The sequence below is a fragment of the Piliocolobus tephrosceles genome, chromosome 21 (assembly GCF_002776525.5).
Source record: "Piliocolobus tephrosceles isolate RC106 chromosome 21, ASM277652v3, whole genome shotgun sequence".
Lineage (NCBI taxonomy): Eukaryota > Metazoa > Chordata > Mammalia > Primates > Cercopithecidae > Piliocolobus > Piliocolobus tephrosceles.
In genome coordinates this window covers 48,924,327-48,946,293 of record NC_045454.1, presented here as the reverse complement: position 1 = coordinate 48,946,293, position 21,967 = coordinate 48,924,327, and the positions used below count along the sequence as shown (strand labels likewise).

The following is a 21,967-nucleotide window of genomic DNA, read 5'->3' as shown; positions in this document are numbered from 1 at the left end:
CCGTCTCAAAAAAAAAAAAAAAAAAGAAATCTCCCAAAGCCTTTTTTTTTGTTTTGAGACGGAGTCTCGCTGTTGTCTCCCAGGCCGGCGTGCAGTGGTGTGGTCTCAGCTCACTGCAACCTCCGCCTCCCGGGTTCACGCCATTCTCCTGCCTCAGCCTCCCGAGTAGCTGGGATAACAGGTGCACACCACCACATCTGGCTAATGTTTGTATTTTTAGTAAAGATGTCACTATGTTGGCCAGGCTGATCTCTAACTCCTGACCTCAAATGATCCGCCCACGTTGGCCTCCCAAAGTGCTAGGATGACAGGTGTGAGCCACTGCGCCCGACCCACGATACACTGTTGAGACGTGGACCAAGGCTTTGAAAACACAGAAAATCACCCCACCCTCTTAAGTTCATCGGGTCACAGGGGCAGCAGAGGCCCGACCAGAGGCCTCCCAGCGCCCGCCCGGGGCCAGGCACACCCTGGACGGGTGTCGGGGGCTCCCCCTGCTGGACGCACCCGGTACTGCAGCCGGTGCCGCCGTCCCCTCACGTGCAGGTCCTTGGCGTTAAGGTCGTTGAAACTGCACTCGCACAACTTACACTGGAAGCGAACCACTCGCCCTTCCTCGTTGCACACCTGAGACACAAAAGGGCCACACGCACACCAGGCACGAGGCCGGGGGGATGTGAGATGCTACCGATGCCAGGTCGTTGCGGAGCCTTCCTCCTTGCTGGTCATTTTGTGTATGTATTTTTAGAGACAGGGTCTTGCTGTGTTACCCAGGCTGGACCGCAGTGGCTCGATCTCGGCTCACTGCAGCCTCAAACTCCTGGGCTCAAGCGATCCTCCCACCTCAGCCTCCTGAGTAGCTGGGACCACAGGCGTGCACCACCATGGGAGGCGGGAGGACTGCTTGAGCCCAAGAGTTCAAGACCAGCCTAGTCAACATAGCGAGACCCCGTCTCTACAAAAATTAAATTAAATTAAATTAAAAAATTAGCTGGGAGTGGTGGCTCATGCCTGTAGTCCCAGCTACTCAGGAGACTGAGGTGGGAGGATTGATTGAGCTCAGAAGTTTGAGGTTGCAGTGAGCCATGACGGCACCACTGGACTCCAGCCTCCGTGACAGAGCAAGACCCTGTCTCTTAAAGAATCCCAGGCCTAGGCCGGGCACGGTGGCTCAAGCCTGTAATCCCAGCACTTTGGGAGGCCGAGACGGGCGGATCACGAGGTCAGGAGATCGAGACCATCCTGGCTAACACCGTGAAACCCCGTCTCTACTAAAAAAATACAAAAAACTAGCCGGGCGAGGTGGCGGGCGCCTGTAGTCCCAGCTACTCGGGAGGTTGAGGCAGGAGAATGGCGTAAACCCAGGAGGCGGAGCTTGTAGTGAGCTGAGATCCGGCCACTGCACTCCAGCCTGGGTGACAGAGCAAGACTCCGTCTCAAAAAAAAAAAAAAAAAAAGAATCCCGGGCCTACAGTCAAGGCAGAGGAAACCCAGCCCTGCCTCTTTGGCACGCGCAAGGCCAACCAGGGTCTGAACTGCCGCTGGCCTGGGAACTGGCAGACCTGGCCCGGGAGCTTGGCTCCACTGCTCACTAGCCTGGCTTTGGCAAGTCCCGAGATCCCCCAGGCCCAGGAAAGGAGCTGGACGGAAGGGCCTCCAACCTCCCGGGGAGCTTTCTACTGCCCGGAGCCCTTCCAGCTTCCAGACACATGGCTCCATGGGGCCCCCTGTTGGGAATGCCTCGGCCTGTCTCTGGCCCTCACGGGGCCATATTCATTTCCTGTTGGTATCCGAAATCTGGCACCCAAAGTGTCAAGCGGGTCTTGCACGGGGTTTGGTCTATGGAGGTCTGGCCTGTGCAGCTCGGGAACGGGGATGGGTCTGTAAATCTCACTGGGAGAAGCTGGGTGAGGTCTCGAAGCCTGACCCATGGCAAAGTCCTTCCCTGACCGGAGCACCAGGGCTTGACAGCCTTGACTTACCTCCTCCACATATTCTGGGCCCAGCGGCTGCGCATCAGAGCAGCCCAGGGGAGCTTCCTCTGAGCCTCCTTGGGTGGGTGCTCCAGGACCCTCTGATTTGGGTTGGGCTGGTCTCCCTCTCTGGGGTCTGCAGCCTGCTATCTGCGGCTCAGGAGGCCCTGAGGGGAAAACCATGCCACTTACACCTTGTTCCAGGAGAAAGCACTGTGGCTGCAAACCAGCCAGGTGGCATGGGGGAGAGAGCCACCCAGACCCCAGGCTCTGCCTCCTGTGATGTCAGGGGGAATGGCCCCTCGCTCTCCCTTTCATGCCTGCGTGTGACCCAGCCAAGAAACTGAGGCCAGTTTCAATCCGTCAGTGGAGATGTCCTGGATTTAGGTCCTCGCTTGAGGAACCCATTGACAGCACAAAACCCACAGTTAATAGACGATGAAGTATCAGGCGGACCAAGGCTCACGCTTAACCTACCCCCATCAGGCAAAATGATGGAGCCTCGGGTGAGACAAGTATCTTTGTTATCAGAATGACTTGATGGTTTGATCTTCAAAATCATGTTGCTATTCAAGGATCAAGGCTGCTGAGGTTAAAAACAGAATGTGGCTCCCTCAGCCCCTGGCCACGCACAGCACGGTGGTCCAGGGCAGAGACTCTTAGACAGACCCGGGTTCCAATTCCACCTCCACCGTTTACGGCTTTTCTATCTACACATTGGGACTGGTGACAACATTGACTTAAATGGGTTGTGGGCTGGGCACAGCGGCTCATGCCTGTAAACCCAGGGCTGTGGGAGGCCGAGGCAGGAGGATCACTTAAGCCTAGGAGTTTCCGACCAGCCTGAGCAACATAGCAGAACCCCATCGCTACAAAAATAAATACAAAAAGTAGTGGGATGTGGTGGTGCACACCCGTAGTCCTAGCTACTCAGGAGGCTGAGCTGGGAGGATCGCTTGAGCCCAGGAGGTGGAGGCTGCAGTGAGCTATGATGGCGCCTCTGCGCTGCAGCCCGGGTGACACAGTGAGACTGTCTAAAAAACAAAACAAACCATGAAAAAAAGAGTTGTCACGGAGGTAAAGTGAAGCAGTGCACACAAAGCAGCGAGCAGATGCCTGGCATTTAATCCTGATTAACGCGGGTCACCTCTGACAGCTGCGGCTTTGCACTCAGGGAAGGTAGGGTCACAGGCAGAGGGGCGCAAGGATTCCACCTTCATTTCCTGGTACCCCCATAACTCTGGTTCTGAGCCCAATTTGTTCACTGTGACCAGCAGGGTGCGCAGGGGAGCACAGTCGAGGTGGCAGCCCGGGGAACCCTCTAGGTGCAGGGTGAGGGCTTCCAGTGAACCCCAGCGCCCAGCACCAGCTCAAATTCTACTGGAAGAGGCCGGGCATGGTGGCTTATGCCTGTGATCTCAGCACTTTGGGAGGCCGAGGATAGTGGATCACCTGAGGTCAGGAGTTCGAGACCAGCCTGGCCAACATGGTGAGACCCTGTCTCTACAAAAAATACAAAAATTCACCGGGTGTGGTGGCGGGCGCCTGTAGTCCCAGCTACTCGGGAGGCTGAGGCAGGAGAATCGCTTGAACCCGGGAGGCAGAGGTTGCAGTGAGCCGAGATTGCACCACTGCACTCCAACCTGGATGACAGAGCGAGGCTCCATCTCAAACCAAACCAAAACAACTCTACAGGAAGAAATGGCATTACCATTTTATTGGTTCTGCCAGCACTCTCTGGAAATGGTCGCAAAGGGTCTCCAAGGTTCAGGGCGGTGTGGGTCAGTGGGAGGCCACCTCGCTCTGCTGGAATAAGGGAGAGACGGCACCAGCCCCACACCACCCCCCGGGAGGACGTGACGAAAACCAACTGGATGGTCGATTTTCTCACGAAATTTTCACTGGGCAGGGTGGCTAGGGCTCCCGTGGTACGCAAACACGCACGCAGACACACATACCCTCGCATGAGGCCTTCGAGGCCACGGGTCTCTTGGCCAGTGCTGGCCTGCTCGGGGCACACACGCTGGGGCCAGTGGGGGATGCGGGCTTGGCCTCCACCCCGGGGGTGCTCTCTGTGGCCGGTGCAGGCTCGAGGGTGGGAATGGGCTTCCCCAGTTTGGTGTGCAGCTTGAAGACCTGCGACAGACAGAGCCGGGCTCCTGTGTGAGGGCCGCTCCCAGCCTGATGGCCTTTTTCAAGAGGCAGGAAGGGCCTCCACGGGCGGGCAGTGGGAATGTGGGCGGGCTGGTCCCGGGGACCCCGCCTCTTCTCTCCTCCTGCTCTCTGGGTATCACCCACGCCAGAAGGCCCTTCCCAGGTGGCCTCCTGCCTTGCACACGTGCTCGTGAGTCCTCTAGCGCGGTGACACTCCTCTGATGTGTGAGCACGTGGCTCACCGGCTCACATGGATGCTCTTCCTCCTCTTCCACCACATGGGCTGCCAGGTGGGGCCTCTCAACCTCCCGAGCCCCATCCTAGTGCCCCCGACTGCCCGGGACTCAGCGTGTGTGGACGGATGGTGGGCGTGCATGCGTCCCTGGATGGACACCCACGTTCTGCACGCGCGTGTGCACGTGGTCACGTCCGTATTCTGGCCGTGCCCTATTCTCAGCACCTCCGGGTGCACGGCGCTTCTGGCAAAGGTGTCGTGTGCACAGGGCCGCTGTGTGTGTGCTGGGGACCATCTCAGACACATTTGCCAGCTCCGAGTCTCTGACACGCGCTGCACAAGACCTGCCCTGTAACCCCCAACCCCACAATGGGTGGCAGGGCCTGCCTGACTCCCAGACCAAGCCCCAGCCTGTGGGGGTGATGCCTGCAGCTCTGCCCCACCGGCCCCTAGCTCTCCAGTCCTCAGGCCAGTGAGTCTCCTTCCGTCATTTCTCTGCCCCTCTCCTTCCCTCCTCCATGCCTCCCTGCACATTCCTCTTTCCCCCGTGGGTTCACACAGGCCCTCAGCAAGCTGTCCTGAGCGGAGCCAGGGAATGAGGCCCTGGATGAGCCTTTAGGCAGCTAAGGGAAAGAAGCCAGGTCCTCAGCCAGGCCTCCCAGGGTGGCTCAGCCTGACAGCCCAGGCTACAGCACAAGCCAGCTGTTCCCCTCCCTGCCCTCACGTGGGGACTCTATCCCCTCCCGGCTGAACATGACATAACCCAGGCCTTTTTTCTTGTTTTTGAGACCGAGCCTTGCTCTGTCGCACAGGTTGGAGTGCAGTGGCGAGATCTCAGTTCACTGCAACCTCCACCTACCGGGTTCAAGCGATTCTCCTGCCTCAGCCTCCTGAGTAGCTGGGGTTACAGGCGTGCACCCCCACGCCCAGCTAATTTTTGTATTTTTTAGTAGAGACAGGGTTTCACCACGTTGGTCAGGATGGTCTCAGACTCCCGACCTCACGTGATCCACTCGCCTCGGCCTCCCAAAGTGCTGGGATTACAGGCATGAGCTACCGCGCCCGGCCTAACCCAGGCCTTTTTAAGGCCACAGGAGAACAGTGATTATTACAACCCCAAAGGGAACACAGCGTTGGATCTCATCACAAGGCAAGCCCTGTCTGTTGCCACGCCTGAATGCCAAGCATTCTTGGAAGTCTCCGGGTGTGAGTGTCTCGGCCACTTCATGTTTTGTGTAATGAGCAGGAACCCCTTTTATAAGTCGAAAGGAGTCCAGGTGCAGTGGCTGACACCTGTAATCCCAGCACTTTGGGGGGCTAAGGCACACAGATCACTTGAGCTCAAGAGTTCCAGACCAGCCTGGCCAACAAGGTGAAACCCTGTCTCTACTAAAAATATAAAAATTAGCCGGGTGCGGTGGTGGGTGCCTGTAATCCCAGCTACTTGAGAGGCTGAGGCATGAGAATTGCTTGAACCCAGGAAGCAGAGTTTGCAGTGAGCCGAGGTCACGCCACTGCACTCCAGCCTGGGGGACAGAGTGAGATTTTGTCTCATTTAAAAAACATAATAGGCCAGGCGCGGTGGCTCAAGCCTGTAATCCCAGCACTTTGGGAGGCCGAGACGGGCGGATCACGAGGTCAGGAGATCGAGACCATCCTGGCTCACATGGTGAAACCCCGTCTCTACTAAAAAATACAAAAAACTAGCCGGGCGAGGTGGTGGGCGCCTGTAGTCCCAGCTACTCAGGAGGCTGAGGCAGGAGAATGGCATAAACCTGGGAGGCAGAGCTTGCAGTGAGCTGAGATCTGGCCACTGTACTCCAGCCCGGGCAACAGAGCGAGACTCCGTCTCAAAAAAATAAATAAAATAAAATAAAATAAAATAAAATGAAAAATAAGATAAAATGACTGGAAAGGAGTTTGGATCCTTGAAGATGAGGACGCATGGGCCTGGGCAGCCGGCCCTTGGGTGCGTTCCACTTGGGGAGGCTTCTCCGGGCTCCCTCTGATCTCCGCAGCCACCTCTGTGGGTCCTAAGTGCTGACCTGGGGGCTTCCTCCCCCGGGTGGCAGAGCCTGGGATGGGTGGGGCCGTACCTTCTGGTGCTTGGCTCCCCGGATGTGGGCCGCGTAGGCATCTGCCCCAGTGCAGGACACGGCGCACAGGTCGCAATGTAGCTGCGCCTGCACCCCACGCGGGCTCCCGTTGGGCTGCACGCCTGTCTTCTGGGCCGCCTCCTTCTTTCTGTGCTTCTGCCCTCCCAGATGTTCCCGGTAGGTCTGCAGCAAGGGGTGAGAGGGAGCCTGAGTGGGGGTTTGCACACTGGCCACGCCCCCTCCCCTGCGGGCCCCCAGCTTAGCGTGCAGGAGCTCGGCGGTAACAGAGGCCCACTGTCCCCAACCCTCCATCCCCTAGTGCCACGGAGGTTCAAGTGTCCCTTTATTTTTCTTATTTTTAGTTTTTATTTTTTGAGATGGAGTCTCGCTCTGTTGCCCAGGCTGGAGTGCAAGTGGCACAATCTCAGCTCACTGCAACCTCCGCCTCCTGGGTTCAAGTGATTCTCCGTCCTCAGCCTCTCAAGTAGGTGGGACTACAGGCGCGTGCCACCACACCCAGCTAATTTTTGTATTTTTAGTAGAGACGGAGTTTCACTATGTTGGCCAAGCTGGTCTTGAACTCCTGACCTCAAATATCCACCTGCTTTGGCCCCCCAAAGTGCTGGGATGACAGGAGCACACCACCGTGCCCAGCCTATCTTCTTACTGTAGACTTCTCGACTTTTTTTTTTTTTTTGAGACAGGGTTACGCCCTGTCACCCAGGCTGGAGTGCAGTGGTGCTATCTCAGTTCACTGCAACCTCCACCTCCTGGGTTCAAGCGATTCTCCTGCCTCAGCCTCCCAAGTAGCTGGGACTACAGGTGCCCGCCACCACGCCTGGCTAATTCAAGCGTCCATTTATGAAGCCCACGTAACAAACCCACAGGCTCAGACTGCTAGACATAAGGCTTCTCCCTTCTTCTGGAATTCAAGGAGTTTCTTAGGAAAGCATGCTCCATGCATCACACGTTCCTTTCGGGGGCTGCTGTATACAGAAAATTCTGACTTTTCAGAATTCAACCTTGGAAACCAAGCAAGGGCACCTGCTGCCCGAAGGACAGGCATGTACACTTCCGTCTTAGGAAACTGCTAATAGACACAGGGGCTCCACCCGGGGGAAGCTACCGTGAGTCACAGGCCTACGCATCCGGTACTCCTGGGCCCAAAATATCTGACTGCGTCTGGGGGAGCGACAGCCAAGCCCTCAGGTAGAATCCTGGGTATGCTGCTGAAAATCCTGAAACGAAGCCGACCACAGACAAGACGTGGCAGGTGGGCCACGAAACCAACACGCCCTGACAATGCCAAGAATGAACGTTCTGCAGACTGAAAAATGCCCCTGAAAATACTGGGGCACACTGGACACTGCCCGCTCCCCTGCAGGTCACCGGCTTAGCGCTCAGGAGCTCAGTGACATCGTCTGGTTTTAGGGAAGAAAAATAGGATGTGGGAGAGGCACACATTTTAACATATATATGCTCTCTAGAATTTAGGAATCTTTTTTTTTTTTTAGATGGAGTCTCACTGTTGCCCAGGCTGGTGTGCAGTGGGGCAATCTCAGCTCACTGCAACCTCCGCCTCCCAGGTTCACGCCATTCTCCTGCCTCAGCCTCCCGAGTAGCTGGGACTACAGGCGCCTGCCACCACGCCCGGCTAATTTTTGTATTTTAGTAGAGACGGGTTTTCACCATGTTGGCCAGGCTGGTGTCGAACCCCTGACCTCAGGCAATCCTCCTGCCTCAGCCTCGCAAAGTGCTGGGATTACAGGCGTGAGCTACCGCGCCTGGCCTGGAATTTAGCAATCTTGAACTTCATAAATATATTACCTAAGCAACAGAATAAATACACATCCCTGTGCACACACACTAACTCAGAAAGAGAAACTGCCTGTGGAATACAGAAGACTCTGGAAGGATACATAGCTAGACGCTACCACTAAATCACTTCAGGGTAGAGGGATTATGGGGGATTATAGGTAGGCTTTTTTGTTTTTTGTTTGTTTTTGTTTTTTTGTAAGACAAAGGGTCTTGCCCTGTCACCCAGGCTGGGGTGCAGTAGTGTGATCAGAGCTCACTGCAGCCTCGGACTCCTGGGCTCAAATGATCCTCCCACCTCAGCCTTCAAAGTGGCCAGGACTACAGGTGTGTACCACCATGCCCAGCTAATTTTTAAATTTTTTTAGAGACAGGGTTTCACCCATGTTGCCCAGGATGGTCTTAAACTCCTGGGCTCAAGCGATCTACTGGCCTCAGCCTCCCGGGATGCTGGGATTACAGGCATGAGCCACCGCACCTGGCCAACAGGCTGTTTGTGTGCACTTTTGGCGTACACTGGAATAATTAGCCACATAGGCTTCAACACATCTTGGTTTGATTTCTGCCTGGGTCACTAAAACTGACTCTGAGTTCCTCAAAGTACTGACCCTTTCTGAACCTCTGGGATTTTATCTGCCACACAGAGATGGTAGCCACAAGGCAGATATGAGGATTAAATAACCCACATGGGTCTGGTGCAGGGATTCAGCTTGTCATCCTGGGGAGGCTGAGGCAGGAGGATTCCTTGAACTTAGGAGTTCGAGACCAGCCTGGGCAACATAGTGAGACCCCATCTCTACTGAAAATAAAAAAAATTAGCTGGTCATGGTGGTTCGTACCTGTCTCAGCTACTTGGAATGCTGAGAGGAGGACTTGAACCCAGGAGGTGGAGGCTGTAGTGAGCTGTGATTGCACCACTGCACTCTAGCCTCAGCAACAGAGTGAGACCCCTTGTCTCCAAAAAAAACCAAAACAAAACAAAATAAAAACCCTCAAACTTGTATCCGAGCACTCTGCAAAGAAGGCCAGGGTCTCTCCTAGCATGAGATGCAGTGGAGAGCTGCTGGGGCAAAGAGCCTGAGACAGGGAAAGGGTGATCTGTGGCGGGAGGGGTCCTGAGCAGGGCCGGGCTCCCCATCCCCAGCTGGGTCAGGGGTCCTGAGAGGGTGTCCTGAGCCTTCTCACACCTCTCCAGAGACTCCGTGTCTCTCCGCGGTCCAGAGCTTGCTTTCAGAGTATTAAAAACGAAAGAAGATCAGGGTGTGTGTTTTGCAAAGATAGAGCTCTAGGGTCTGATTATCTTTCCAGGAAACGAGCCCACATCTCTGCGGGGTGACTTGCAAGCTTTAAAACCTCAAGCGTGTGTGTTTGGTAAAGAGTCTTTCACGAGTGTCCCAAACAAGCACTGCCACACACAAGCACACGTGCACCCACACACAGGCGCAGGCACACACATACACACGCAGGCACACATGCGCACACATACACGCACACTCACGTTACCACACACATATGCACACATATACACATGCATAAACACACACACACTTGCATACACGCACACATACGCACCCTTGCACTCACACACGCGCACACACAAGCGCTTGCACACACAGGCACATGCATACACCATCCAAGTTTAACACCGGACCTTTTTTCAGCAGGCAGCGACCCTGACCCCCCGGCGCCCACATTCGGGTTCAGACCTTAGGAAAAGAGGGGTCCCCGGGGCCTGGAAAGGCGGGAGGGCGACTGACCTGGGGTCCCGCGCAGCTGATCTTGCAGACGTCGCAGTAGTGGAGCTGGAGCTGCCTGGGCCCGGCCTTGGGTCTCGGCAGTTTGCTGGGAAGCGGCGGCTTCGAGTCGGTCCTGGGGCTGCTTCCTGAGCCTGCGGGCGTGGGCGGCGTGGGCAGCTGCTGCGGGGGTCCCGGGGGAGGCGGGGGCTGCGCTGGAGGATAGAAAGGGCTGGCGGCGGAGTACCCCGACGCGTCATAGCTCGGGTAGCTTGGTGCTAAGGAGCAGAGAAAACAGTGAGTCGGGGGGGAGATGCTGATTCCACTCGAGTTGAAGCGGGGGCCGACGGACCGACCGCCTGGGCAAGGAACGCTGGTCTTACCCGTGTAGGCGGTGCAGGTGGGATCGTAGGAGGGCGGGGGGTAGGACGCCGAGGACTCGGGCTGGACGCCTGTCGCCGTGGGGTAGGTGTATCCCGAGGACAGGGCGCTCGCTGGCTGTCCGGCCTCCACTCTCGGCGCCTGTTGTGGGGGCTGAACGCGGCTGTGACCGCCATGGGGGCTGGGCTGCCTGCAGGCCTCTTGGGTCCCTAGGGGGCAGGCACAGGCCCTCTGCAGAGCCAGCCCCCCCTCCACTGTCCCTCACCTGCGGATGGGCCCCGGGCTCAACTGGCTGGAAATGCTGGATGCTTCAGCGGGGACCAGAGGTCAGAGCCTAGGGCCGGGTCCCGGCAGCGACTGGCAGGTGACCTTGTGCCCACCTCTCCTTTCCAGAGCCCAGCTTCTCCCTCCTGCCGTGGGGGAGGAGGGCTCCTCCGCGTCTCCCGCTCCTTCACCTCCTGCCACCCGGGGAAAGCTTCCTTAGAAAAAATGTTAGCTGCATTTTAGGTTCTCACTTTCCTTCATTCATAGGCCCACACCTGGCAGAGATCCCAGGGCCCATCTGAGCAGCCAGCCCTGAGGCTCACCTGCAAATCTAGGATGTTTATTATTATTATTATTATTATTATCATCATCATTATTATTATTATTATTGAGACAGAGTCTCGCTGTTGCCCAGGCTGGAGTGCAGTGGGGCGATCTCGGCTCACTGCAACCTCCGCTGCCCAGGTTCAAGTGATTCTCCTGCCTCAGCCTCCCGAATAGCTGGGATTACAAGCATGTGCCACCATGCCCGGCTAATTTTTCTATTTTTAGTAGAGACAGGGGTTTCACCATGTTGGCCAATATGGTCTCGATCACTTGACCTTGTGATCCACCCACCTCAGCCTCCCGAAGTGCTGGGATTACAGGTGTGAGCCACTAGCCTTTATTTTGGGTTTTTTTTTTTTTTAGAGACAGGGTCTTGCTCTGCTGTCCAGGCTGGAGTGCAGTGGTGCGATCACAGCTCACTGTAGCTCAGTTCCTGGGCTCAGGTGAACCTCCTATCTCAGCCTCCTGGGTAGCTGGGACTATAGGTGCACACCACCATGCCTAGCTAACTTTTTTGCATTTTCTGTAGAGACAGGGTCTTACTATGTTGCCCGGGCTGGTCTCGAACTCCTAGGCTCAAGCAATTCTTGCACCTTGTTTGGGCCTCCTAAAGTGTTGGGATTACAGGCATGAACTACCTTGCGCCACTTCTAGGATGGTTAAGATGTAACTTTCACCAGTGCAGTGGCTCACACCTGTCATCCCAGCACTTTGGGAGGCTGAGGCAGGCAGATCACCTGAGGTCAGGAGTTCGATACCAGCCTAACATGGTGAAACCCTGTTTCTACTAAAAACACAAAAAATTAGCCAGGCATGGTGACGTGCACCTCTAGTCCCAGCTACTTGGGAGGCTGAGGCAGGAAGATCATTTGAACCCGGGAGCTGGAGGGTGCAGTGAGCTATCACGCCACTGTACTCCAGCCTGGGCAACAGAGCGAGACTCCATCTCAAAAAAAAAAAAAGAAAAAAAAGAAAAGATGTAACTTTCAGGCTGGGCATGGTGGCTCATGCCTGTAATCCTAGCACTTTGGGAGGCCAAGGCGGGCTGATCACGAGGTCAGGAGGTCGAGACCATCCTGGCTAACACTGTGAAACCCCATCTCTACTAAAAATACAAAAAATTAGCCGGGCATGGTTGCGGGCACCTGTAGTCCCAGTTACTTGGGAGACTGAGGCAGGAGAATGGCATGAACCCAATAAGTGGAGCTTGCAGTGAGCCGAGATTGCACCACTGCACTCCAGCCTGGGCAACAGAGCAAGACTCTGTCTCAAAAAAAAAAAAAAGAAAAAAAAAAAGATCTAACTTTCCCAAGGTTTTCCTGTGCTGCAGGGAATGTCTCCTCGTCCGCAGCCCCGATCCTGCAGATGACTCACCTGGCTGGCAGGAGTCTGTCATGCGCCCAGGCTGGAGGGCAGGAGGCTGGAAGTACGGCCTGTCCTCGTAGCTCCTGGCAGCCACCGACTGTCCATAGCTGTAACTGTCCTAAGTAGGGGTTTCCGCAGGAGAGCAGCTCAGGCGGCAGGTGCAACGCGCCCTGGCCACACTGCACTCTGCATTTAGTCCTTCCCGCAGCGCTGGCTCCTAAGCATCTGCCCAAGACCAGGCCCTGGCTCAGGGGCAGGGGGCAGGAGATGTGGCTGACACAGCAGCTCTCATGGAGCTGACACTAATTTCCAAGAATCCGACTGCGATTTACAAGAGGACGCTGGGTGTGGTAGGAGAGGGTGGGTTTGCAGGGAGAAGCCCCTGAGGCCTTAGCAAGGAAAATGGAGAGGGGAGGAAGGGGGGGGTCAGGTGGCTGCTGAGCTTGGGTGAGAGGTGGCCTCTGATGCCGTTGACCGACACAACCCGGGGACGAGGTGCAGGCGGCAGGGCCGGGGGGTCGGAGCATGGTCATGGGGGACATCTTTGAGACACCAAGTGGGAGCACAGTGGCTGGATCTGCAGCCTGAGTGCCTCGGTTGGGAAGGTGGGATTGTCACCACCCAGCTGTGCCCCACATGCCACAGACACCCTCTTAGAAAGGCAGGAACCGGCCAGGTACGGTGGCTCAAGCCTGTAATCCCAGCACTTTGGGAGGCTGAGACAGGCGGATCACGAGGTCAGGAGATCGAGACCATCCTGGCGAACACGGTGAAACCCCGTCTCTACTAAAAAATACAAAAAACTAGCCGGGCGAGGTGGCGGGCGCCTGTAGTCCCAGCTACCCGGGAGGCTGAGGCGGGAGAATGGCGTAAACCCGGGAGGCGGAGCTTGCAGTGAGCTGAGATGCGGCCACTGCACTCCAGCCTGGGCGACAGGGTGAGACTCTGTCTCAAAAAAAAAAAAAAAAAAAAAAGAAAGGCAGGAACCCGGAGCGTGGGGAAGGTGGGGTGAGTCCTGGTCTCTCTGGGGCCAGGAGGCTGAGGCCACCTGCCCTGGCCAGGGAGGGGTCCTCCAACCCAGGTGACCCTCGTCCTCCTTCATAGTCGCTGCTGAGGCTGGGACAAAGCTCTGAGTGCTGTCACTGTCCCCACTGCCCCGATGTGGAAGTATGAATGCGGCCTGTCCCCGAGAGCAGTGGATTCTTTTGGAAGCGACTCTGCCCTGATTTCTCCCCACCACAGGTATGTAATGCCAGCAGAAGGGTCCCGAAGGAAGGATGATAGTTAAGAGGCCTGGGAGAAGGAGTAGCTGCGGGGAGCCCACCGCTCTCACCCACGCAAGGCGATCCACATTTCCCGGCAATGCTGTTAAAGAAAGGACTGGATACCTGGTAGGTAGCCATGGTGGTGGCTGTGGGGACGGGCTCCTGGGGTCGGCTGCCGTAGGTGAACTCCTGGCTGGAGTGGGGCTGGTATCCACTGTATCCTGCCGGGGCAGCTGGGGGAAAGGCCGGGTTCGCGGCGGAGTCCATCCCAGGAGTGGGCTGTGCAGTATAGCTGGCCCCCGTGGTGAGCAGGGGAAGAGCTGGAGTCTCGGCACTAGAACCACAAACACACACACAAGCCCCACGGGGTTAGAGCGAGTTCTAACCCGACCGGACCTGAGCTGCCCTGCTTAGTGGAGACCCTCCTAGGAGCCCAGGCACAGCTGGAAGCACTTCCCACAAATTAACACCATCTCACAACGCTGTAATGCTGGGACTATCACTGCACCCAATTTACAGATGAAGAAACCGAGGCACTGTCAGTGGCAGAGGTGGGACTCGAACCCATCTAGGTTCCGCTTTGTAGATGATCTACTTGTGTGGCAAGGCTTTTTCTCCATGTCAAGATTCTTCAAAGAAAACCGAACTTTTTCTTGGCTCACTGCAAGCTCCACCTTCCGGGTTCAAGCGATTCTCCTGCCTCAGCCTCCTGAGTAGCTGGGACTATAGGTACCCACCACCACACCCAGCTAATTTTTTTTTTTTTTTTTGAGACGGAGTCTCGCTCTGTCTCCGGGGCTGGAGTGCAGTGGCCGGATCTCAGCTCACTGTAAGCTCTGCCTCCTGGGTTTACGCCATTCTCCTGCCTCAGCCTCCCGAGTAGCTGGGACTACAGGCGCCCGCCACATCACCCGGCTAGTTTTTTGTATTTTTAGTAGAGACAGGGTTTCACCATGTTAACCAGGATGGTCTCAATCTCCTGAACTTGGGATCCGTCCGCCTCAGCCTCCCAAAATGCTGGGATCACAGGCGTGAGCCACCGCGCCCGGCCAGAAAATTGAACTTTAACAGTACAGCGTCTGGCTGGGTGTGGTGGCTCACGCCTGTAATCCCAGTACCTTGGGAGGCTGAGGTGGGAGGATCGCTTGAGCTCAGGAGTTTGAGACCAGCCTGGACAACATAGCGAGACGTTGTCTCTCCTAAAATTAAAAAAAAAAAAAAAATTAACGAGTGTGATGCTACATGCCTGTAGTGCCAGCTAGTCAGGAGGCTGAGGTGGGAGGACAGCTTGAGCCCAGGAAGTAGGGGCTGCAGTGAGCTATGATCTCACCACTGCACTCCAGCCTGAGCAACAGAGTAAGACTCTGTCTCAAAACAAACCAAACAAAAAATAGTATAGCTGTCCCTCAGTATCTGCCAGGGTTGAGTTCTAGGACCCCCTCAGACGCCAAAATCCATGGATGCTTGAGTCCCTGACATAAAATGATATAGTGTTTGCATATAACCTAAACATACCATCCCGTATACTGTAGATCGTCTCTGGATTACTTATAATCCCTAATACAACGTAAGCACTATGCCAATGGCTGTTACCCTGCATTGTTTAGGGAACAATGAGAAGGAAAAACCCCATACATGTTGAGTACAGATGTATTATTTTTCCAAATATTTTCCGTCCTTGGCTGGTTGAATCCATGGATGCAGTGCCCATGAATGCGGAGGGTAAACTATATTTTCTCTTTAAAAAAAAATTTTTTTTGAGACAGGGTCTTGCTCTGTCACCCAGGCTGAAGTTCAGTGCTGCGATCGCAGCCCACTGCAGCCTCAACTTCCCAAGCTCAAGCAACCCTGCCTCAGCCTCTGAGTAGCTGGGAACACAAGTGTGCAACCATGCCCAGCTAATTCTTTTAAAAAGTTTTGGTAGAGGTGGGGGTCTCACTATGTTGCCCAGGCTCTGACTATATATATATTTTTTAACAGAACAAGTCAGTCCGCCTGATTATTAAAATAATTAGCACTAAACTAAAAAGTTTTCACTAAAAACAATGAGTCTTTGTAGGGTTTGCACGGTGCCGAGGCCTTTGTCTGCATGGCCTCGTTCACTCTTCAGAGGAGGTGCGGCACCATCGCTCCCCACAGTCTAGACGGGAAAACCTCCAAGGAGGATTGGGGCTCACATCAAGTGCAGGGGCAGGTTCAGATCCAGATCTTTCTGACCCCAGTGCCCCCTGCTTGGCTAAATATCAGCCACCCAGTAGACAGTTCCAGAGTCTAAAAGCCCATTTGCCAGGGAAAAGTATCAGTAAAGATTTCAGCCCAATACCACTATGGATATGTGTTAAAAAGTGAACCTTCAACCCCACAGGGGAAGGAGCAAGGTGTGAGGGTCATTCTGGGGAAAATGGATTAGAGGGCAAAGAGGCTCTACACCACCCGGCCCCCAAGCGGGCCCTGCCATAGACTCCTGCCAGCCTCCACGCCACCATGACTATGGACACTCATCTGCAGCGTCAGGGCTGGGGACAAGGAGACATTCCCCGCAGCACAGGACAACCTCATGAAAGTTACAGCTTTTTTTATTTTTTGAGACAGAGTCTCACCCTGTCGCCCAGGTTGGAGTATAGTGGCACAATTTAGACTCACTGCAACCTTTGCCTCCCGGGTTCAAGCACTCATTCCTCTAGCATTTTCACACACTTGTCCTGAGCCCCATGCTGGACACTCATGGACACCATGATTGTGGACACCTGATGGACACCATGACCATGACACCCGATGAACACCATGACCGTGACACTCGATGAACACAGTGACTGTGACACTCGATGAACACCGTGACCGTGACACTTGGTGAACACTGTGACTGTGGAACTTGATGAACGCCATGACTATGGGACACTCAATGGACACCTTGACTGTGACACTCAAACACCATTATTATGGACACTCATGAACACCATGACTGTGACATTTGAATGCCATGACTACAGAGACCTGCTGAACACCATAACTGTGACACACAATGAACATGACTATGACACTTGAACACTATGACTGTGACACTCAATGGACACCATGACTGTGACACACGATGAATGTGACTGTGACACACGAATGTGACTGTGACACTTGATGAACACCATGACTGTGACACTTGAACACGATGACTACAGATACTCGATGAACACTGTGACTGTGATACTCAATGAACACCATGACTATGATATGCGATGGACTCCATGACTGTGACACTCGAACACTGTGACTGTGACACTTGATGGACACTGTTACAGTCGATGAACACCATGACTGACAGTGAACACCGTGACTGTGACACTTGATGAACACGGTGACTATGGACACTCGATCATGACAATACATTCAATGAACACCGTGACTACAGACACCTGACGGACACTATGATGGTGGCAGTACTCCTGTCCCCACACTCCCATAGGTGGCCGTGAAAAAACAGAACTACAGAGTGAGTGCTACCTAGGCTGCACTGAGCACCGATGGATGAGCCAGAAAGAGGAAGGTGAAAGTTTCCATGCAGGGGCTGGGGCAGAGCAGAGCAGGGCTGGCCTCAGCTGTACCGCCCTTGCTGGAGACCACCCCAGGCCCTCACCCTCCTCCCTCCTCACCAGCATCTCTTTGTCCTCCTGGCAGCCAGAGAGGGGTCCTCTCAAGGTATAGCCCTAACCATGCCATGTCCTGCTCAAAGCCCTCCCAAGGCCCTGCCACAGCCACATCCCACCGACCCCATCCCCCCGGTCTATGGCTCCCCTCCCTGTTGCCTGCAGGTGACTGCTCAGTGACAGCCTGGGGACGAACCCTCCTGGATGTCCTGTGGCCTGATGCTGATCACCCCCTGTCCCCTGGTCCTGCTTTCTTCTTCTTCCTGGCACCACCCAAGATACACTGCATGTCTGCTCACAGGCTGTCTCCTCCCTGGCCCCGACACCCTGGGATGCAGGTCCAGCTGCAGTTGCCCAGCTGTCTCCTGGGGCTGCGGCATGTGGCACGCAGCAGGGGCTCTGTGCACATCCAGGGAGGGCAGGCGCATGTGCCGAACGGTGCTTGTGTTGGGGAGGGCTCTGTCAACCACCTCAGCCTGTTTCTCCAGATTCTCCTGAAGGACCAGAAATCGGCAGCTCTACATAAGGATGGACATGTTCCCTGGGACCGCACACGCTCTGACCTGCACCATCGTGCAGTGTTTTCACCTCTCCCAGGAACAGCAGAAGAGCCCTATCCATTGTGAAGAAACATTCAGATTCCACAGATCGGCCATTGTGAGATTTGTGTTTCTCTTCTGGAAGTCTCAGATACTTTACTGGCCAAAAAGTCGATTAGGAATGTGGTCCAGGCCGGGCACGTGGCTCACGCCTGTCATCCCAGTACTTTGGGAGGCCAAGGCAGGCAGATTATCTGAGGTCAGGAGTTCCAGACCAGCCTGGCCAACATAGTGAAACCTCGTCGCTATTAAAAATACAAAAATTAGCCCAGCGTGGTGGCGGGTACCTGTAGTCCCAGCTACTCGGGAGGCTGAGGCAGGAGAATCGCTGGAACCCAGAAGGCGGAGGCTGCAGTGAGCCGAGATCGCTCCATTCCACTCCAGCCTGGGTGACAGAGCAGGATTCTGTCTCAAAAAAAAAAAAAAAAAGGTGGCCGGGCGCGGTGGCTCAAGCCTGTAATCCCAGCATTTTGGGAGGCCAAGGTGGGTGGATCAGGAGGTCAGGAGATCGAGACCATCCTGGCTAACACAATGAAACCCCATCTCTACTAAAAATATAAAAATTAGCCGGGCATGGTGGCGGCGCCTGTAGTCCCAGCTACTCGGGAGGCTGAGGCAGGAGAATGGCGTGAACCCGGGAGCCGAGATCGCGCCACTGCACTCCAGCCTGGGCGACAAGAGCGAGAATCCGCCTCCAAAAAAAAAAAAAGAAGAAAACAAGTCCTGAGATAGGCTACAGGGTGGATGAACCGTAAGGACGTCATGCTCAGTGAGAGAAGCCAGGCACAGAAGGACAAATCCTGTGTGGTTCCAGTCCTAGGAGGTCCCTAGAGTTGTCAGATTCACAGAGACTGAAAGTAGGATGGGGGGTGCCCGGGACTGGGGAGGGGAAAGGGACTGAGTGTTTCATGGGGACCGAGCTTCAGTTTGGGAAGATGAGAAAGTTCTGGAGATGGATGGTGGTGATGGCTGCCCAACCATGTGAAATGTGTTTAATGCCACTGAATGGTGCACTTATTAATAAAATGGTAAAACTCGTCAATTTTATGTTATCTAGATTTTATCACAAGAAAAAGCAAAGAAACCTCATATCCATTACCAATCGCTTCCCCGCTTCACCCATCTATCTTGCCTTTTAATGTTAATGGAAATTTCTGAATATTATAGGAAAGTAACTTTTAAAAAAACACAAATGAAGTTAAATTTTCAATGTTTTACTTTTTTTTTTTTTTGAGATGGAGTCTCGCTGTCACCCATACTAGAGTGCAGTGGTGCAATCTCGGCTCACTGCAACCTCCGCCTCCTGGGTTCAAGTGATTCCCCTGTCTCAGCTTCTGGAGTAGCTGGGATTACAGGCACCCGCCACCACACCTGGCTAATTTTTGTATTTTTGGTGGAGATGGGCTTTCCACCATGTTGGCCAGGCTGGTCTCGAACTCCTGACCTCAAGTGATCCACCCGCCTCGGCCTCCCAAAGTGCTGGGATTACAGGTGTGAGCCACTGCGCCCACCTGTAATCCAATGTTTTATGTTTTATGTTTAAATTGCATTTATGATGGAGACATAGTGAATTTTTGCACACTTGTGGTTTAATGGCATCTTGTGGTTGAATCCTTTAGATGAGTCTTTCTCGATTGGGGTTCCAGCAGAGAACGAGGCCTGGTACCCTGAGGCCTCCACGGAGGAAGGAATTGCTTTCCCTCCCTGGATTCTGGAATGGAGCTCCCTGTGGCCCACCTGCTGGGAGACTCAGTCTTTGCAGTCAGCGTCTGTGCTCTGCAGTTTCGAGGCAGAACCCTGGTTGGGAAAGGGGGCTGCAGAGTTGGGCCAGGCGGCCATGGCCAAGTACCATGGGCTGGGCGGCTTCAGCAACAGAGACTTACTGATTCTCTCACAGTTCTGGAGCCTGGATGTCCTAGATCGGGGTGTCGGCAGGGCCGGTCCCTCTGTGGCTTGCAGACGGCGGTCTCTGCCCTGTGTCCGCATGTGGTTGTCCCTCTGTGCGTGTCTGTGTTCCAATCTCCTTTTCTTACAGGGATCCAGTCAGAGTGGATTAGGGCCCACTCTGCGTTAGGCTAAATTGATTAAGTTGAATTCATTTCAACGTCATTCCCTCTTCAAAGACCCTGGCTCTCCCACTGTACCCTAGACTGGGCAACATAGTGAGACCCTGTCTCCACAAGAGAAAATTCTTTATTACAAAAGTATAAAGGGGGGCCAGTCATGGTGATTCACACCTGTAATCCCAGCACTTTGGAAGGCTGAGGCAGGAAGATGGCTTGAGCCCAGGAGTTTGAAGCCAGGGCAGTATAGTGCTACTCTATCTGTGTTAAAGAAGAAAAGTTAAAAAAGAGAGAGAAAAAAGAAAAAAAAAAGTAAACTGCAACATGGTCCCTACAAGGTCACACCTTTGTAATCCCAGCACTTTGGGAGGCTGAGGCAGGAGGAGTGCTCAAGCCCAGGAGTTTGAGACCAGCCTGGGCAACATGACAAAACCCCATCTTTAAAAAAAAAAAAAATTTAGCCAGGCGTGGTGGTGTGCACCTGTAGTTCCAGGTACTCAGGAGGCTGAGGCAGGAGGACCACTTGAGCCCAGGAGGTCAAGGCTGTAGTAAGCCATGGTCACACCACTGCACTCCAGCCTGGGAAACAGAGGGAGATCCTGTCTCAAAAAAAGAAAAAAAATACTAAAAATAAGTCAAGACCCTGTCTCCAAATCCAGGCATATTCAGAGGTACTGAGGGTTAGGACTTCAACACAGGAATGTGTGGGAGAAGGGAATAGATTCAGCCCCTAATGGCTGCTTCAGGTCATTTCCATAACACACTAAATGACGTGGAAATCTTTTTCTTTCTTTTTTTTTTTTTTTTCCTGAGACAGCGTCTTGCTCTGTTGCCCAGGTTGGAGTGCAGTGGTACAATCTTGGCTTGCTGCAACCTCTGCCCCCCCGGGGATCAGGCGATTCTCCTGCCTCAGCCTCCCAAGTAGCTGGGATTAAAGGCACATGCCACCATGCCTGGCTAATTTTTGTATTTTTAGTAAAGACAGAGTTTCACCATGTTGGCCAGGCTGGTCTCGAACTCCTGACCTCAGGTAATCTGCCCACCTCAGCCTCCCAAAGTGCTGGGATTACAGGCGTGAGCCACCGCCCCGGCCTATAAGGAAATCTTAATTACACAAACATCATTCATGCTGAAATTAAGGCACAGAAAATAAATGTTATGGAACATATAATCATTTACGGATGAGTTTGTTTTCATTTTATTTGAGACATCCAAACATCACCAGCCCATCGACAGAGTGCCTAGACATGCACAGAAATACTGTCGCCCCTGAATGTCCGTGGGAGATGAGTTCCAGGACTCCCCAATGGGTGCCAAAATCTTCGGATGCTCAAGACCCTGATACAGAAAGGTGTAGCGGCCGGGCGTGGTGGCTCACACCTGTAATCCCAGCACTTTGGGAGGCCAAGGCCAGTGGATCACCTGAGGTCAGAAGTTTGAGACTAGCTTGACCAACATGGTGAAACCCCGTCTCTACTAAAATAGATAAACACAAGATACAAAAAGGTATAGAATTTGCACATAGCTTCCTGTATACATTAAATAATCTCTGGATTACTTGACACCTAACGCAGTGCCTACACATCACTTCATTTGTGTGGATTCAACATGGTACTTGGCATGTGGCAAATTCAAGTTTTGCTTTTTGAAACTGTGGAGTTTTTCCAAGTATTTTAGTTTATTTTATATTTCTAGAGACAGGTTCTCACCCCAGACGCCCAGCTAGAGGGCAAGCAGCATGGTCATAGCTCACTGCAGCCTCAAATTGCTGGGCCCAAGCAATCCTCCCATCTGAGCCTCCTGAGTAGCTGAGACTATAGGGACATGTGACCGTGTCTGGCAGGTTTTTAAAACATTTTTAGTAGAGATGAGGTCTTGCTCTTATGCCTAGGTTGGTCTCAAACTCTTGGGCTGAGGTGATCCTCCCACCTCAGCCTCTCCAGTAGCTGCAACTACAGGTGTGCACCCATACCTGACCATTTTTCCATATACATATATATAATAAATCTATAATATACATATATATAATAAATCTATAATATATAATAAACACATAATA

The 21,967-nt window shown here is 53.8% G+C and overlaps 1 protein-coding gene across 1 annotated transcript in view; it reads right to left on the bottom strand.

Annotated features, from left to right (window-relative positions):
* The window catches only part of ZFR2 (zinc finger RNA binding protein 2), a 72,933-nt gene that overhangs the window by 21,597 nt on the left and 29,369 nt on the right, over nt 1-21,967 (bottom strand). Inside the window, exons 2-9 of the mRNA XM_026455610.2 lie at nt 13,732-13,942; nt 12,353-12,461; nt 10,390-10,596; nt 10,031-10,284; nt 6,459-6,641; nt 3,932-4,109; nt 1,983-2,140; nt 411-627 (exon numbers count right to left, since the gene is read on the bottom strand). Coding sequence (XP_026311395.1) covers nt 411-627; nt 1,983-2,140; nt 3,932-4,109; nt 6,459-6,641; nt 10,031-10,284; nt 10,390-10,596; nt 12,353-12,461; nt 13,732-13,942 — 1,517 coding nt within the window. The remainder of the gene's footprint in view (nt 1-410; nt 628-1,982; nt 2,141-3,931; nt 4,110-6,458; nt 6,642-10,030; nt 10,285-10,389; nt 10,597-12,352; nt 12,462-13,731; nt 13,943-21,967) is intronic.